This window comes from Carcharhinus amblyrhynchos, chromosome 6 (assembly GCF_965287045.1).
Source record: "Carcharhinus amblyrhynchos chromosome 6, sCarAmb.v2.hapA, whole genome shotgun sequence".
In the NCBI taxonomy this organism is placed as follows: Eukaryota; Metazoa; Chordata; class Chondrichthyes; order Carcharhiniformes; family Carcharhinidae; genus Carcharhinus; species Carcharhinus amblyrhynchos.
The window spans coordinates 40,544-60,092 of NC_137329.1; the positions used below are offsets into that span (position 1 = coordinate 40,544).

The window sequence follows — 19,549 nt, forward strand, 5'->3', positions numbered from 1 at the left end:
ATCAGCAAATTTCGACACCCTGCACTCGGTTCCCTCCTCCAGATCATCTATATAAATGGTAAAAAGCTGAGGCTCCAGCACCGACCCCTGGGGCACTCCACTAGTCACCATCCGCCAATCCGAATAGCACCCATTGACCCCCACTCTCTGCCTCCTATTTGACAACCAATCCCCTATCCACGCTAACCTGCTGTTCAAGTCCTAAAATGGCCGACAGTGTGTTTGGAAGGAGCACTGATCACAGGTTACAGAGATGTGTATTGTCTCCAGACAGTACAGTAAGTGAGGTTTTGCAAACCCAGGCAAGTCACAGGGGTTACAGATAGTGCGACATGAACCCAAGATCCCTGTTGAGACCGTCCTCGTGTGCGGAACTTGGCTATCAGTCTCTGCTCAGCGACTCTGCGCTGTCGTGTGTCGTGAAGGCCGCCTTGGAGAACGCTTACCCGAAGGTCAGAGGCTGAATGCCCATGACCACTGAAGTGTTCGCCAACAGGAAGGGAACAGTCTTGCCTGGTGTAAAGATTCGCATTCTAATCAGTAATCTATAAACTGTCTGTGCTTTATATGCTCTGTCTGAGGCCAGAACTCTCCATTCACCTGAAGAAGAGGGAAACCCCTTGAAAGCTTGTGAGTTTACTATCAAATAAATCGGTTGGACTAAAACCTGGTGTTGTCAGACTTTTTACTGACAAAACATTAGAACATAGAACATTACAGCGCAGTACAGGCCCTTCGGCCCTCAATATTGCGCTGACCAGTGGAACCAATCTAATGACCCTCTAAACTATTCCCATGTTATCCATATGCCTATCCACTGACCATCTGAACGCCCTTAAAGTTGGCGAGTCCACAACTGCTGCAGGCAGGGCATTCCACGCCCTTACTACCCTCTGAGTAAAGAACCTACCTCTGACATCCGTCCTATAATTACCACCCTTTAATTTAAAGCTATGCCCCCTCGTGTTTGCCATCACCATCCGAGGTAAAAGGCTCTCACTGTCCACCCTATCCAATCCTTTGATCATCTTATGTGCCTCAATTAGGTCAGCTCGTAACCTCCTCCTCTCTAATGAAAATAACCTCAAGTCCCTCAGCCTTTCCTCCTAAGACCTTCCCACCATACCAGGCAACATCCTGGTAAACCTTTCCAATGCCTCCACATCTTTCTTATAATGCAGTGACCGGAACTGTATGCAATACTCCAAGTGCGGCCGCTCCAGAGTTTTGTACAATTGTAACATGATCTCACGGCTCTGAAATTCAATCCCTCTACCAATAAAAGCTAACACACCGTACGCCTTCTTAACAACCTTATCAACCTGGGTGCCAACTTTCAGGGAGCTATGCACGTGTACCCCGAGATCTCTCTGCTCGATTGGCGTGGGAGGAATGGGTTGAATTCATGGGACATTGGCACCAGTATTTAAATGGTGAAAAGCTGCAGCATGCTACTGTGCAGAGGGGCCTGGGGGTCCTTGTGCACGAATCGCAAAAACCCAGTCTGCAGGTGCAGCAGGTGATCAAGAAGGTGAATGAAATGTTGGCCTTTATAGCGAGGGGGATAGAAGATAATGAAGGGGCTAGATAGGGTAGAGGTAGAGAGATTCTTTCTGCTTAGAAAGGAAACCAGAACTAGAGGGCACAGCCTCAAAATAAGGGGGGGTGGGGCGGGGGGCAGTTTAGATCAGAGTTGAGGAGGAACTTCTTCACTCAAAGGGTGGTGAATCTCTGGAATTCTCTGCCCGTTGAAGTGGTGGAGGCTGCCTCGCTAAATATATTTAAGTCACGGGTAGATAGGTTTCTGATTGATAAGGGAATTAAGGGTTATGGGGAGAAAGCGGGAAAGTGGAACTGATCCACTTCAGATCAGCCATGATCTTATTGAATGGCGGGGCAGGCTCGAGGGGCCGAATGGCCTACTCCTGCTCCTATTTCTTATGTTCTTATTGGGGAAGATGGGACCTGTTCTGATGGGATAGTCTTTGTCTAAATCATGCTGGGACCAGAGTCCTGGTGAATCCTATAACTAGGGCTGAAGATAGGGCTTTAAACTAAATAGTGGGGGTGGGGGTCGGGGGGGGGGGGGGGGGGGGGCGCGGGGGAGGTGGGGAGGTGGTTCAGTTGTATGGAGAATTACAAAATCAAAAAGATAGAGAGGGTACGAGCACAGTTTAATGATGAGGAGTCGAGGGCTCAGGAGAGGTTAGTAATGTTTCCAGACCAAGTAATAGGACAGAGAGTATAGAAGGTGGCAGGAATCTAACCTCAGGCAGAGTGAAAAAGGTGACAAGCACGAGAAGGGAGGTGGTCAATGCAGTGCAGGGAGATGGTCTGGGGAAAGATAACCAGTCTGTGACAGGAAGGGACAGAGCGTGCAAAGGAATGCACTAACAAATCGGGTCCAGATAAGAAAGACTAACAAAGACACTTTACCTGAATGCATGTAGCATTCGAAACAAAGTGAATGAGTCGATGGCACAAATCAGTACAAGTGGGTGTGATCTAGTGGCCATTACAGAAATGTGGTTGCAAGGTGACCGGGACTGGGAACTGAATATCCAGGGGTATCAGACATTTCGGAAGGATAGACAGGAAGGAAAAGGAGGCAGAGTAGCTCTGTACATTAAGGATAACAGTCATGATGTGGGTTTGCCGGCGTTGGACTGGCGTAAACACAGTAAAAAGTCTGACAACACCAGGTTTTAGTCCAACCGATTTATTTGATAATACTCACAAGCTTTCGAGGTTTCCCTCTTCGTCAGGTGAATTCTCCATTCACCTGACAAAGAGGGAAACCTCGAAAGCTTGTGAGTATATTATCAAATAAATCGGTTGGACTAAAACCTGGTGTTGTCAGACTTTTTACTGCATTAAGGATAACATCAGGGCGGTAGTGAGAGAGGATATAGGCTCTAAGGAGCAAAATGTGGAATCGATGTGGGTGGAGATAAGGAATAGTAAGGGGAGAAAAACACTGGTGGGTGTGGTCTATAGGCCCCCAAATAATAACTTTGAGGTGGGGCGGGCTATAAACAAGCAAATAAATGATGCGTGCAGAAACAGAACGGCGGTAATTATGGGGGATTTTAATCTGCATATTGATTGGTTGACTCGAGTCAGATGCGATGGACTTGAGGAAAGGTTCTTAGAATGCTGTCAGGTTAGTTTCCTGGAACAGTATGTTTCAGAACCTACGAGGGAGTGAGTTATCTTGGACCTGGTCCTGTGTAATGAGACAGGTAGAATTAAAGGTCTTCTTTTGAGGGATCCTCATGGGATGAGTGATCACAATATGGTTGAATTTCTAATACAGATGGAGGATGAGAAAGTAGGCTCCCAAACCAGTGTCCTCTGCTTGAACAGAGGGAAGTACGATAGGACAAGGGCAGAATTGGCTAATGTACACTGGGAGCGCAGATTAGTTGTGGGATAGCTGAGGACTTTTAAGGAGATTTTTCTCAGTACACAGCAATAATATATTCTAGTGAAAAAGAAGGTATGTAAGAAAAGGGATAACCAGCCGTGGATAACTAAGGAAATGAAGGAGAGTATCAAATTAAAAAACAATGCATATAGAGTGGCCAAAATTAGTGGAGAATTAGAAGATTGGGAAAGCTTTAAAAAAAAACATAGAACTACTAAGAAAGTAATAAAGAAAGATACTTTATGAAAGTAAACTAGCACAAAATACAAAAACTGATAGTAAAAGATTTTACAAATATATAAAATGGAAAAGAGTGGCTAAAGTAAACGTTGGAACCTTAGAAGATGAGAAGGGGGATTTAATAATGGGAAACGATAAGATTGCCGAGGCCATAAACAAGTTTTTTGTGTTGGTCTTCACAGTGAAGGACACAAATAGCATACTGATAATTAACGGTCATGAGACTGTAGGGGGTGAGGCCCTTAAAACGGTCACTATTACTAAAGAGGTAGTGCTGGGTAGGTTAATGGGACTAAAGGTAGACAAGTCCCCGGGTTCGGATGGAATACATCCCAGCGTACTAAAAGAAACGACAGAAGTAATAGCAAATGCATTAGTTGTAATTTATCAAAATTCGTTGGACTCGAGAGGTGCCAACTGATTGAAAAACAGCTAATGTAACACCACTGCTTAAAAAGGTAGACAAAAGGCGGGTAACTACAGGCCGGTTAGCTTAACATCCATAGTTGGGAAAATGCTGGAATCTATCACTAAGAAAGAAATAGCAGGACACCTGGAAAAGAATGGTTCGATCAAGCAGATGCAGCATGGATTCATTGAGGGAAAGCCGTGTTTGACGAATTTACTGGATTTTTATGAAGATGTAACGAGTGCGGTTGACAGAGGGGAACCGGTGGATGTGCTGATTTTAGATTTCCAGAAGGCGTTCGATAAGGTGCCTCACAAAAGGTTGCTGCAGAAGATTAAGGTGCACGGAGTTGGGGGTTAGCGTGGATTGAGGATTGGCTAGCTAACAGGAAGTAGAGAGTTGGAATAAATGGGTGCTTTTCTGGTTGGCATTTGGTGACTAGTGGCATGCCACAGCCTCAACTGTTATCATATACATTGATGATCTGGAGGAGGGACCGAGTGCAGGGTAACAAAGTTTACAGAGGACACAAAGATGAGTGGGAAAGCAAATTGCGTGGAGGACGTGGAAAGTCTGCAGAGAGATTTGAATAGGCTAAGTGAGTGGGCAAGGACCTGGCAGATGGAATATAACATTGACAAGTGTGAGGTTATACACTTTGGAAGGAATAATAGTAAAATGGATTATTATTTAAATGGTGATAAATTACAACATGCTACTGTGCAGAGGGACCTGGGGGTCCTTGTGCATGAATCACAAAAACCCAGTCTGCAGGTGCAGCAGGTGATCAAGAAGGCGAATGGAATGTTGGCCTTTAGTGTGAGAGGGGTAGAGTATAAAAGTAAGGAGGTCTTGTTGCAATTGTACAAGGTACTGGTGAAGCCACCCCTAGAGTACTGTGTGCAATTTTGGTCCCCTTATTCGTGAAAGGATATATTGGCTTTGGAGGGAGTACAGAGAAGGTTCACCAGGTTGATACCGGAAATTAGGGGGTTAGCCTATGAGGAGAGATTGAATAGACTGGGCCTGTTCTCATTGGAGTTTAGAAGGTTGAGGGGAGATGTTATAGAGACGTATAAGATAATGAAGGGGCTAGACAGGGTAGAAGCAGCGAGGTTATTTCCACTTAGAACGAAAACAAGAACTGGGGACATAGCCTCAAAATACAGGGAAGTCAATTTAGAACAGAGTTGAGGAGGAACTTCTTCTCCCGGAGGGTAGTGAATCTTTGGAATTCTCTGCCCAATGAAGCAATAGAGGCTACCTCATTAAGTGTGTTTAAGTCACAGATAGATAGATTTTTAACCAATAAGGGAATTAAGGGTTACAGAGAGCGGCCGGGTAAGTGAAACTGAACCCACTATCAGATCAGCCATGATCTTATTGAATGGCAGAGCAGGCTTGAGGGACTAGATGGCCAACTCCTGCTCCTATTTCTTATGTTCTTATGTGCATGTGAGAGCAGGATCGTGTGTTAAAATGGCAAGCAACCGGAAAGTCAGGGTTCTGACAGCGCACAGACCGAAGGTGCTCAGCAAAGTGCTCACCCAGTCTGCACTTGGTCTCTCCAATAGAGGAGACCACATTTTGGAGCAGCGAATGCAATAGACCAAATTGAAAGAAGTGCAACTGCTTAACCTGGAATGTATGTTTTGGATCTTGGACGTTGAGCATAGAAAAGGGACAGGTGTTACTACTTCTGCGATTGCATGGGAAGGTGCCATGAGTGACAGGAGAGGTGTTGGGTATTGTGCAGGAGTGGACTAAATTATTCTGGAGGGAACGGTCACTGCAGAATGCTGACAGAGGGAGTGAAGGGAAGATGTGTCTGGTGGTCGCACCATGCTGGAATTGGCAAAAATGGTGGAGGATTATGCTTTGCGTGTGAAGGTGGGGTGAAATGTGAGAACAAGGGGGATTCTATCCTTGTTTTGGGAGGGAGTTGAAGGGGTGAGGGTTGTGGCGCGGGAAATGGACTGCATGCTGTTGAGGGCCCTATAGACAACTGTAGATGGAAGTCCACAGTTGAGGAAAAAGGAGCATCTTTTTAAACCCATCCCAATAGCTGGTAGGTTTGCTAGTACCATTGGGAGGAGTTTAAACTAGTTTAAACTAGCTGGGGAGGGGACAGAGTGTCAGTGAAATAGAGACACATCATGCTACAGTTAAAGAAGCAAGTCAATAAGATCAGCTGTATTGACTGTCAAGAGAATAAGGCAAGGCTAGATGGTCTTTAATTCCATAATAGGTAAGACTGATGAGTTACAGGCATAGATTGACACATGGAATTGTGATATTGTTGCAATCACAACTGCTACCTCACAGCGCCAGGGACCTGGGTTCAATTCCTTGCTTAGGTCACTGTGTGTGGAGTTTGCACGTTCTTCCCTTGTCTGATGGGTTTCCTCCGGGTACTCCAGTTTCCTCCCACAGTCTGAAAGACGTGCTGGTTAGGTGCATCGGCTATGCTAAATTCTCCCTTAGTGTACCCGAACAGGTGCTGGAGTGTGGCAACCAGGGGATTTTCACAGTAACTTCATTGCAGTGTTAATGTAAACCTACTTGTGACTAATAAACTGAATTAAATATGTAGACAGTTCCCTGTGGTGCACAAGAATAATAATCGGATAATTATACTAGGGAATTTCAATATAAATTGGGATATTTATAGTGTAAATGGCAGATTTATTGAAATGTATTCAGGGGACTATTAGGTATATAGCGTAGAAGACCCAACTTCTATAGCGTAGAAGGCAGTGGGGGAGCATTTTCACAATAGCGACCACAACATGATATAGTTCAAATTTGTTACAGACAAAAAGAAAGATGACCTGCCAAAGACAGTTTTGGATTGGGAGAAGGATATGACCAAAGCTGACTAAGAACATTGCCTTGCAGGAAAGCCTGCAGCGATGCAATGGGGGCCACTCAATTAGGAGCTGGGGAGAGTACAGTCCAACATGTTCCCAAAAGAGAACCCTGGATGTCCAGGATGATTCAGAACTGCATAAGGAAGAAGAGAAAGGCTTTCAGTGAGTCCAAAGGGAGCAATTCAGCAGCGGCCCTAGGAGGAATATAGAAAAGCGCAAGGGGGAATTTAAGAAATCAATTAGAAGATCAAAACGGGGACATGAAATAAGACTTGCAAACAACATTAGGGAGAATCCTAAAATATTCTATAAATACATTAAAGACTAGGGCCCATTAGAGACCAAGGGGCAATCTATATGTGAAGCCACAGGACACTGTGAGGGTGTTAAAGGAATACTTCTCATCAGACTTCATTCAGGACAGGAAGAACATGGATACAGAATTCAAGAACAGGGACTCTGAGGAACTCGCACGGTTTAGCCCAGGAAATTAGGAGGTTTTGGAAGCTCTCACAGATGTAAAAATGAAGAAATGCTTAGGCCTGGATGAACTGCATCCTAGGCTGTTTTCAGAGCCAAGACTCTGGCACAAATTTTTAATTCTTCTCTGGATATGGGGTAAGTGCCAGAGGACTGGAGGGGGGCTAAAGTGGTTCCACTTTTCAAGAAAAATGATAGAGATGAACGAGGGAATTACAGACCACTGAGCCCCATGTCAGCGGTGGGAAACGATTGGAGAAAATTCTGAAGGAGAGAATTAATCTCCACTTGAAAGGCATGGGTTAATTAGGGATAGTCAGCATAGCTTTGTCAGACGGAGGTCATGCCTAATAAATTTGATAGAAATTTTCAAACATGGGATCAAATGTGTGGATGAGGGAAGTTCAACTGATGTAGTTTGTTTGGATTTTCGCAAAACCTTTGACAAGGTCCCACATGGGAGATTGATTGAGAAGGTTGAAGCACATGGAATTCAGGGAAATTTGGTGAGATTGATCAAAAACTGGCTTGGTAATAGGACTCAAAGGGTGGGGGTAGAAGGCTATTTGACTGACTGGAAACTTGTGTCCAGTGATGTACCACTAAATCAGTACTGGGACCCTCATTGTTTATTATATACATAAATGTTGTAAATGATAACATGGGGGAAAAAGATGAGTAAGTTTGCAAATGACACCAAAAATGGTAGGATGGTTAATGGTGAAGAAAAAGGTTGTAGGTTAGAGGAAGATATAGATGGGCAGAGCAGTGGCAGGTTGTATTTACCCCTGATAAATGCAAGGTGATGCACTTTGGAAGTAGTAACAAGACAAGAGAGTATTTATTAAATGGCAGACACTGGGAAGCCCAGAGGAACAGATGGGTCTTTGGGTAATTATTCACAGATCCCTGAAGACAGCAGATGAGGTAACTAGGACAGTTAAGACACAGTGGTCACTTGGTTTCATCAGTCCTGCTATAGAGTATAATTGTGAGGAGGTAATGTTGGAGTTGTACAGAGCATTGGTTAGGCCTCAGCTAGAGTATGTGTAATTCTGGTCTCCTCACTATAGGAAGGATATGATAACGCCAGAGGGGATACAGAGGGGGTTCACCAAGGTGTTACCTGGGATGGAGCATTTGAGCTAGAAGGCGAGACTGAATAGGCTTAGATTGTTTTATCTGAGGGGGGACATGATCGAGGTGTTTAAGATTATGAGGGGAATGGACAGGGTTGGGTAGGGAGCAGCTATTTCCCTTGGCTGAAGGGTCAATCACAAGGAGGTATAGTTTTAGGGTGAGGGCCAGGAGATTCAGAGGGGATTTGAGAGAAAAAAGTTCACTAAGAGGATGGTGGGAATCCAGAATGCACTGTCTGGAAAGATAGTGGAGGCCGGAAACTTTACAACCTTTAAAAAGTATTTGAATGGGCACTTGAAACATCGTAACATTTAAGGATATGGGACAAGTGCTGGAAAATGGGATCAGTGCAGACTCAATGGGCCAGAGGGCCTCTTCTGCGCTGTACAACTCTATGACTAAAAGTGCAAAGTTCAAAATGTAGGTCCCTCCCAGTCAGAACCTGGGAAATTTATAATGGGCAACAAAGAAATGGCTGACCAAATGACTACATACTTCAGCTGCGTCTTCACAAAGGAGAACACAAATAAGATACCAGAATGTTGGGGAACACAGGGTTGAGAGAGAGAGGGAACTGAACAAATCAATACCAGTAAAGAAATGGTGTTGGGAAAATTGATTGAAGACTGATGATTCCCCAGAGCCTGATAATCTACGTCCCAGAGTACTTCAGGAAGAGGCTCTAGAAATAGTGGATGCATTGGTGGTCATCTTCCAGGATTCTAATATCTTGTAATCCTTGTAGATCTATATGCATCAGTGAAGGTGCAGTGGGAGATGGAATGGTAGACTGTAGTTAATCTTTTCTTGTTCAATAAATGTTTTATTTGTTTGCTAAGAGTCGCTTGGCAGACCTGACTGTTCATCCATGTCTCTGAACAAAAAATAAAAGTTACAATCTGTTGAGCCAAGGTTCCACCCTGGAATCTGACTGTTCATTAGTAACATCAGCTAAATCACAACAATAGCAACATGGCTACAAAATTGGTTGAGCGACAGGAAACAGGGTAATGGATAATTAACGCTTTTGGGCTGGAGGAAAGTTTGTAGTGAAGTTTCCTAAGGTCAGTGTTGGGACCCTTAATGAGTTAGACCTTGGTGTTAAATGTCAAAATATGCAGTTGGTATGAAACTTGGAATCATTGTGAACTGTGAGGAGGATCATGTAGAACTTCACAAGGACATAGATAACTTGGTGGAATGGATGGACAAGTGGCAGAGGAAATGTGAAGCGATTCATTGAGGTAGGAAAAACATGGAAGAACAATATAAAAATAAAAGGTACCATTCTAATGGCTGGTGGGGGGGGATTGTAGGGGGACCTGGGTAGATGGAGTGTATAAATCAATAAAGGTAATAAAATAACTTTTATTTTTTGTTCAGAGGCGTGGATGAACAGTCAGGTCTGCCAAGCGACTCTTAACAAATAAAACATTTATTGAAGAAAAGATTAACTACAGTATTTGGCCTTTATAAATCAGAGTATTGAGTATAAAAATTAGAGTGTTAAAACTGGAGAAGTTTGGGGTGTTCTCTTGGAGAAATAAAGGCTAAGAGGAAATTTAATAGAGATGTTGAAAATTGTGAGGGGTCTGGACAGATGAATTGAGAGAAACTGTTCCCAGTTGTTTTCGCATCAAGAACAAGAGGGCACCAATTTAAATTAATTCACAAAATTGATATGGGAAAAAATTTTTCATACACTAAGTGATTAAGTTCTGAAATATGCTGTCTGAGTGTACGATGGAGGCAGTTTCAAAGTAGACTATTATCCAAAAAGGGTTACGGGGAGAAGGCAGAAGAACGGCATGAGGTGAATTGAGCATTTGGTGTAGAGAAGCACACACAATGGGCCCAATGGCCTTCTGCAATGTAACAATTCTAAAAGGCAATGTCCAGGAGTGGGGATGGAAGTTACCAATGTTGCATTCCAAGGCAAGAGTAATACCAATGAGTAAGGATTTATCCAATACCCCCACCATCCTGAAATTGTTATGATTTCCCGAGGGATTGGCAACAATAAAATGAATGTTATACTAAGTAATACACTATTTATGGTAAAGTACAAGAATGTTGATTTAAGGCTCCAGATCCCAATTATGAAAGAAACCCAGCCTTGGTCATTTATCAAGTGTGACGTTTCTGATGTTGATTTACTGTTTTAATTTATTAATAATGTCAAATAAATTTATGTTTCTAAAGTGTTTCAGCGCTCCCTGTTTTCCAATGTACTCCAACAATTTGCCTCATCATGACCGTTCCTGAAAATGTACGTAGTTTAAAACAAAAAAATGGCTCTGGGTTTAACCCAGTTGCAGCTGTGTCTGAAGGGGAAGTTCAACTTAAAATGAGAAGAGGTCACGAGAATTCCCCAGAGGTAGACTGACTCTAAAATGTTAATATTTAGCTCATGAGTCCATTACTGACAAAAATGTTTACCAGATTAGCAGCAGCTCAGATGCAGTTCGAGGCTGGGGACTCGAAGGCGGAATTCTGTTCGACCTTCAGTGTGATCTGAACCCGGTTTCGACAGTGGAAGGAATTGAAAGAGTCTCAACGCTGGACAGAAAAGGGCTAAAAGTTGCAAAGATCAAAAAGCAATCGGAAAGACTAACAAGCCCAATAGATCAAAACGGAATTGGTACATGTGGGACTTTAGAAGAATTGTCTGTCCATGGAAAGTTTATGAAGCAATTAAATGAAAATAAATAAATTCTACAAAATGTTATCGACATCAAAGCCGCAATGTGACTTGGATCTAGCTTTTTGCGTTAATAATAATTCCGCTGTTTTAAATGAATTCACAATCTGGAGGCGCTGTGAAATGTCATCCCCTGAAGCTGCTCTAACTGGAGACTGAGCTCATGTTGGAGGAAATTGTTCAATCCTCTGTCGGTTCCAGTCTCTACACCTTGGCAGCGGTTTACAATCTCAAAGCGTTTAAACAAGACTCGAGTTTCACTCACTCTGCATTTTCCAGCGATTTCCTCTCGATTGTTGCTGACATTTGCTCGGGGAGCCGCTTCTCTCTGTCTCCTGATCTGCCGTCTGCAAGGCCCCGAAACTGCTGTGGCTTTTTTTATATTGCGCTCAGCCAGCCTCACATCACACGTTTCCTTTTCCTCATCACCACTCGGACAATGTGCGGAAATTCGTGTTTAAGCCGCAGCTTTGAAGCGTCGCCAAGGGACCGCTTCCTACAAAACAACACTTTTAAAGAGACAGTAACCCGTTCCTGTTAAAGGGACAGGACATCATTGAAACAATTACAGCATTGGCAACTGTGGAACATTTTATATCCTTTCCTACACCCGGTTTTTGTAAAAATAAGCACAACAGTAGAGGTTACAATCGCATCAAGTCAAAACATATATAAAACATACAACACATATAAAACATATAGAACACATAAAACATATTTAACACAATAGCTTCAATGATAAAGATCGATTTTAATAAATTTTACACAATCAGGCTCATTTAATTTGACTTCTACAATTTAAACTAGTAAAATAATAGTTATGGTTTTCCTCCCAAAATATTAATCAAAACATAAGAGACTTTGGGTCCAGATGAAGCATGATCATATCATTGTTATTTTTATCTATTTATATGGCTTTCTGTTATAATCTATATTACGTCTCCATTGACAGTTTCATTTGGAGAAAGCACTGAAGTGGTGAGGGAGCAGAATGTACCCTGGGCAGGGATGGCTCAGTCGCATCCCCACAGACCAAGTTGGCCAGGTCCTAAAGTGGTCATGAGAAGGCCTTGGCAGGTAGGATTAAGGAAAACCCCAAGGCATTCTACAAGTATGTGAAGAGCAAGAGGATAAGACATGAAGGAATAGGACGTATCAAGTGTGCCAGTGGGAAAGTTTGTATAGAACCGATAGAAATAGCAGAGGTGCTCAATGAATACTTCAGTATTCACAGTGGAAAAGGATCTTGGTGGTTGTAGTGCAGACTTGCAGCGAACTGAAAAGCTTGAGCATGTCGACATTAAGAAAGAGGATGTGTTGGAACTTTTGAAAAGCATCAAGATAGACAAGTCGCCAAGACCGGATGGGATGTACCCCGGGTTACTGTGGGAGGCAAGGGAAGAGATTGCAGAGCCTCTGGCGATGATCTTTGTGTCATCAGTGGAGATGGGAGAAGTTCCAGAGGATTGGAGGATTGCGAATGTGGTTCCTTTATTCAAGAAAGGGAGAGCCCAGGAAATTATAGACCGGTGAGTCTAGCCTCAGTGGTTGGTAAGTTGATGGAGAAGATCCTGAGAGGCAGGATTTATGAACGTTCGGAAAGGTAATAGCATGATAAAGAATAGTCAGCACGGCTTTATCAAAGGCAGATCATGCCTTACGAGCCTGATTAAATTTTTTGAGGCTGTGTCTAAACACATTGACAAAGGAAGAACAGTAGATGTGGTTTATGTGGACTTCAGCAAGGCATTTGATAAGGTGCCCCATGCAAGGCTTATTGAGAAAGTGAGGGGGCATGGGATCCAAGGGGACATTGCATTGTGGATCCAGAACTGGCTTGCCCACAGAAGGCAAAGAGTGGTTGTAGATGGATCTTTTTCTGCGTGGAGGTCAATCACCAATGGAGTGTCCCAGGGATCTATTCTGGGACCCTTACTGTTTGTGATTTTTATAAATGACCTGGATGAGGGAGTGGAGGGATGTGTTGGCAAGTTTGTTGATGACACAAAGGTTGGAGGTGTTGTGGATAGTGTAGTGGGATGTCAGAAATTGCAGTGAGACATTGATAGGATGCAAGACTGGGCAGAGAAGTGGCAGATAGACTTCAACCCAGATCAATGTGTGGTGATTCATTTTGGGAGGTCAAAAATGATGACAGATTATAATATTAAGGGTAAGACTGTTGGCAGTGTGGAAGATCAGAAGGATCTTGGGGTCCAGGTTTATAGGACGCTCAAAGCAGCTTCGCAGGTAGAGGATGTGGTTAAGAAGGTGTTCTGTCATTCATCAATCAAGGGATTGAGTTTAGGAGTCGGGAGATAATGCTGCAGCTGTATAAGACCCTGGTCAGACCCCCCTTGGAGTACTGTGCTCAGTTCTGGTCACTTCATTACAGAAAGGATGTGGAAGCCATAGAAAGGTTACAGAGGAGATTTACAAGGATGTTGCCTGGATTGGGTGGCATGCCTTATGAGGATAGGTTGAGAGAGCTCGGTCTTTTCTCGTTGGAGAGACAAAGGATGAGGGGTGACCTGGTAGAGATGTATAAGATGATGACAGGTATTGATCAGATGGATTCTCAGAGGCTTTTCCCCAGGGCTGAAATGGCTGCCACAAGAGGACACAGGCTTAGGGTGCTGGGGAGTAGGTACAGAGGAGATGTCAGGGGTAAGTTTTTCACTCAGAGGGTGGTGGGTGTGTGGAACTGGCTGCCAGTGATGGTGGTGGAGGTGGATTCGATAGGGTCTTTTAAGAGACTTGTGGATAAGTACATGGAACTTAATAAGATGGAAGGTTATAGGTAAGCCTAGTAGATAGGGACATGTTCAGCACAACTTGTGGGCCAAAGGGCCTGTTTGTGCTGTAGTTTTTCTATGTTTCTAAAGGACATCGCTGCTAGACTGGGTAGTGAGGGACCCAACAAGAGGGAAAAACATACGTGACCTCATCCACACACACTGCCTGCTGCACAGAGATCTGTCTATGACAGTATAGGTCTAAGTGACCACCATGTGATCCTTGTGGCACTGAGTATACCACCCCATTATGTCGCCTGGCTGAACCTGTGTGGTAAAATGGAACAAATTCAGAACAGACCTAGAAACTCAAGACTGTGTCTTCGTGAGCCACTGTGGAACATCAGCAGCTGCATTGTACTCATCCACAATCTGCAACCTCCTGGCCTGGCATGTCCCTCATTCAGCCATTACAAAAGATCAGCTTGGTTCATTGAAAAGTCCAGGAAGGCATGTCAGGAGCGACACCAGGAATACAGAAAATATAATGAAGCTACAACAGAGAACAACTTGAATGTCAAACAGAAGCAGCATGAGATACAGTGAAAGCAGTTCCACAAGTAATGAATCAGACAAAAACTCTGCAAAACTGACATTTAGTTGTGAATGGTCATGGGCACTTAACCATGGGGAGGCAGTGACTTTTAGTCTATTAGCCTGTGACCAGGGTTCAACTCCAACCTCGCCAGATGATGAAACTTGAACATAGAACATTACAGCGCAGAACAGGCCCTTCGGCCCACGATGTTGCGCCGACCAGTTAAAAAACAATGACTCTCTAACCTAAACCAAACCCTTTCCATCCATAAACCTATCCACGGATCTCTTAAACGCCCCCAAACTAGGCGCATTTACAACTGCAGCAGGCAGGGCATTCCAATCCCTCACCACCCTCCGGGTAAAGAACCTACCCCTGACATCCGTCCTATAACTACCACCCCTTAACTTAAAGCTATGCCCCCTCGTGCTAGCTTTCTCCATCCGAGGAAAAAGGCTATCACTGTCCACCCTATCTAAACCTCTAATCATCTTATATGTTTCAATAAAGTCCCCTCGTAGCCGCCTTCTTTCTAACGAAAACAACCTCAAATCCCTCACTCTCTCCTCATCGGACCTCCCCTCCATACCAGGCAACATCCTGGTAAACCTCCTCTGCACCCTCTCCAAAGCCTCCACATCCTTCCTATAATGTGGGGACCAGAACTGCACACAGTACTCCAAGTGCGGCCGCACCAGAGTTTTGTACAGTTGCAACATGACGCTGCGGCTCCTAAATTCAATCCCCCTACCAATAAACGCCAAGACACCGTATGCCTTCCTAACAACCCTATCTACTTGATTCCCAACTTTCAGGGATCTATGTACACATACACCTAGATCCCTCTGTTCATCCACACTATTCAGAGTCCTACCGTTAGCCCTATACTCTACACATCCATTATTCCTGCCAAAGTGAATTACCTCACACTTTTCCGCATTAAACTCCATCCTCCACCTCGCGGCCCAGCTCTGCAACTTGTCTAAGTCTCCCTGTAGACTAAGACACCCTTCCTCACCATCTACCACACCTCCAACTTTGGTGTCATCAGCAAATTTACTAATCCACCCAGCTATACCCTCATCCAGATCGTTTATAAAAATTACAAACAGCAGTGGCCCCAAAACAGATCCCTGAGGCACACCACTCGTAACTGAACTCCATGTCGAATACTTACCATCAACCACCACCCTCTGTCTCCTATCCGTTAGCCAATTCCTAATCCAATTTCCTAAATCACCCTCAATCACATACATCTGCAATTTCTGCAGAAGGCTTCCATGGTGAACCTTATCAAACGCCTTACTAAAGTCCATATATACCACGTCAACTGCCTTACCCCCATCCACCTCTTTGGTCACTTTCTCAAAAAACTCAATAAGGTTAGTAAGGCACGACCTACCCTCCACAAAACCATGCTGACTATCTCTAATCATTTCATTACTCTCCAAATAACTATAAATCCTGTCCCTAATAATTTTTTCTAAAACCTTACCCACAACAGAAGTAAGACTCACCGGTCTATAATTCCCGGGGAAGTCTCTGTTCCCCTTCTTAAACAATGGGACAACATTCGCTAACCTCCAATCTTCTGGCACTATACCTGTGACCAACGACGACCTGAAGATCAGAGCCAGAGGCTCTGCAATCGCCTCCCTTGCCTCCCAGAGAATCCTAGGGTAAATCCCGTCCGGCCCAGGGGACTTATCTATTTTCAAACCCTCAAGAATATCTAGCACATCCTCCTTATCAACTGCAATACTGTCCAGTTTACAACCCTGTAACCCAGTGTTCTCCACAGCTACATTTATGTCCCCCTGCGTGAACACCGAAGAGATTCAATGCCTCTCCAATCTCTTCCGGTTCCACACATAAATTCCCACTGCTGTCTCTAACTGGCCCTAATCTTGCCCTAACCAACCTCTTGTTCTTAACATATCTATAGAATGCCTTAGGATTCTCCTTAATCCTATCAGCCAAAGTTTTCTCATGTCCTCTTTTAGCCCTTCTTAACTCACTCTTTAACTCCCTCCTAGCCAATCTAAAGCTCTCTAGTGCACTATCTGAGCCCTCAAGTCTCATCCGGACATAAGCCTCCTTTTTCTTTTTAACCAGCGAATCAACTTTCTTCGTACACCACGGCTCCCTAGCTCGACCAATACCTCCTTGCCTGACAGGGACGTACATATCAAGGACTCACAGTAGCTGCTCCTTGAAAAACCTCCACATTTCGGACGTTCCGAGACCCTGCAGTCTCCTAGTCCAATCTATGCTTCCTAATTCTCTCCTAATAGCCTCATGATTACCCTTCCCCCAGCTAAAACTACTGACCCGAGGTTCCTGCCTATCCCTTTCCATCACTAAGGTGAACGTAACTGAATTGTGGTCACTATCACCAAAATGCACACCAACTTCCAAGCCTAACACCTGGTCTGGCTCATTTCCCAGCACCAAATCCAATATAGCCTCACCTCTAGTTGGCCTATCTACATACTGAGTCAAAAAACCTTCCTGCACGCTTTGTACAAAAACTGACCCCTCTAATGAGCTAGAGCTATAGCTATTCCAATCAATATTAGTAAAGTTAAAGTCCCCCATAACAATTACCCTATTACTTTCACTCCTATCCAGGATCGTCTCCGCAATCCTTTCCTCAACCTCTCTAGAACTTTTAGGAGGTCTATAAAAGACTCCCAACAGGGTGACCTCTCCTCTCCTATTTCTAACCTCAGCCCATACTACCTCAACAGACAAGTCCTCATCAAACTTCCTCTCTGACACTGTGATACAATCCTTGACTAATAATGCTACCCCTCCCCCACCTCCTTCTCTACTCCGACTGAAGCATTTGAACCCTGGAACCTGCAACAACCGTTCCTGACCCTGCTCTATCCATGTCTCTGAAATGGCCACAACATCAAAGTTCCAGGTACTGATCCACGCTGCAAGTTCATCCACTTTATTGCGAATACTCCTCGCATTAAAGTATATGCATTTCAAACCCTGCTCTGCCCCACCCCCACGATGCCGTGCATTGCAGTCCCCATCTATGCCCCCCTCACTTTCATCCCTGCTACTCAGGATCCCACCCCCCCTCTGAATCAGTTTAAACCCCCCTGCATAGCCTTTGCAAATTCCCCCCCCAAGATACTGGTTCCCCTCTGATTCAGGTGTAGACCATCACTCCTGTAGAGGCCCCACCTTCCCCAGAATGAGCCCCAATTGTTCAAGAACCTGAACCCCTCCCTCCTGCACCATCCCCTCAGCCACGAGTTCAAACTTTCCGTCTCTCTGTTCTGCTCTAAACTATCCCGTGGCACAGGCAAGAGTCCGGAGATAACCACTCTGTCCGACTTGGCCTTAAGTTTCCACCCCAACTCCATAAATTTCTGTTTAATATCCCCTTCCCTTAACCTCCCTATGTCATGCGTCCCCACATGAACTATGACTTGGGGTTGATCTCCCTCTCCCTTAAGAGTCCTGAACACCCTCTCTGAAACATCCCGGACCCCAGCCCCTGGGAGGCAACACACCAGCCCTGAGTCCCTACCATTACCTCTGACTCTCCTATCCGTCCCCCTAACTGTGGAGTCCCCAATCACCAGGCCCAATCTTTTACATCCCCTAACCACCTGAGCTTTCACAACAGGCTCACCTCCAGAGACCCTTTGTCTATCTCCTTTGAATTCAATAAAAATCTACTGATGATCATGAAACCACTTTTGATTGTCATAAAACCACACCTGCTTCACTAATGTCCTTTAGGGAAGGGAATCTGCCATCCTTACCCAGTCTGGCCTACATGTGGCTCCAGAGCCATAGCAATCTGGTTGATTTATAATTTCCCTCTAAATGGCAATCAGTTAAATGGCAATTAGGGACGGGCAATAAATAACACCCACATCCAATGAATGTATAAAACTGTCAGAAGGAGGAGATTCCATGGATATCTCCATCCACAGTGATGAAGGAGTGCAGCACATCTTCACAAAAAACAACAAAATCAGAGAAACAGATGCTGCCAGAGTTTATCCAGTATCCTGAAACAGCTGAAAGCACTGGATACTGCAAAAGGCCCTGACAATATTCCAGCAATAGGACTGAACTTGCCATTCCTCTAGCTAAGCTGTTCCAGTACAGCTACAACATCAGCATCTATCCGGCAAAGTGGAAAATTATCCACAAATGTCCTGTCCACGAGAACAGGACAAATCCAACTGGCCCCATCAACCTTCTCTCCATTGTCAGCAGGATGGTGGGTGATGTCATCAACAGTGCGACCAAGCAGCAGTTACATAACAGTAACCTGTTCATTGATGTTCCACTTGGGTTCTGTGGCCAAGTAACCAAAGACCTAAGCAATTAGGCCCAGCATAGAATTTGACACTAAACAGCTTCTGAAAGCAGGAAGGTCTGATGGAATGTGGATAAGGTTACCACGGGTCAAAAGCCAACAAGGAGCAGATCAAACCAGTCTTGCATATTGAACAGAGGTGCAGGACCCTAGCAATGGGAGAGTTGTCATGACCTGAAGCCCATCAAGGGGTACTCAGCCAGAACAATCGAAAAGACCTTATGTTTGTGTATTCCCCATTTTGAATAAACTATCCGCTTAAACCACATCCTGAAAGGAGGTGTATGCACCTGGCATGACCTGGCCTAACCTCGTTGGGGACTGTGATCCATGTGCCCCTCTGCCCCACAAGCCATCCCCATCCGGTGGCCTCATTAGCTGAAAGCCAGATAACATTCCAGAAGGGCTCAAAGAGAGGGGATAAAAAAGGACATCTTAAAACACACCCCAGCAGAGACTTGACCTGCCTACGGTGATCGGTGATGATGGAAGAGGGCATGCAGGATCCATTTTGTACCAAGAAAACCCTGAGTTCATCTGTCAATGCAAGCTCAGTAAAATGAATCTAACCTATCTTCATAAGGCATGCTTCCCA

General features: G+C 44.4%; 1 protein-coding gene across 1 annotated transcript in view; it reads right to left on the bottom strand.

Moving 5' to 3' along the window:
* Window positions 1-19,549, bottom strand: part of lmo2 (LIM domain only 2 (rhombotin-like 1)) — a 137,541-nt gene that overhangs the window by 21,727 nt on the left and 96,265 nt on the right. The window contains exon 3 of the mRNA XM_080189835.1: window positions 11,533-11,763. Coding sequence (XP_080045961.1) covers window positions 11,533-11,573 — 41 coding nt within the window. The 5' untranslated portion in view covers window positions 11,574-11,763. The remainder of the gene's footprint in view (window positions 1-11,532; window positions 11,764-19,549) is intronic.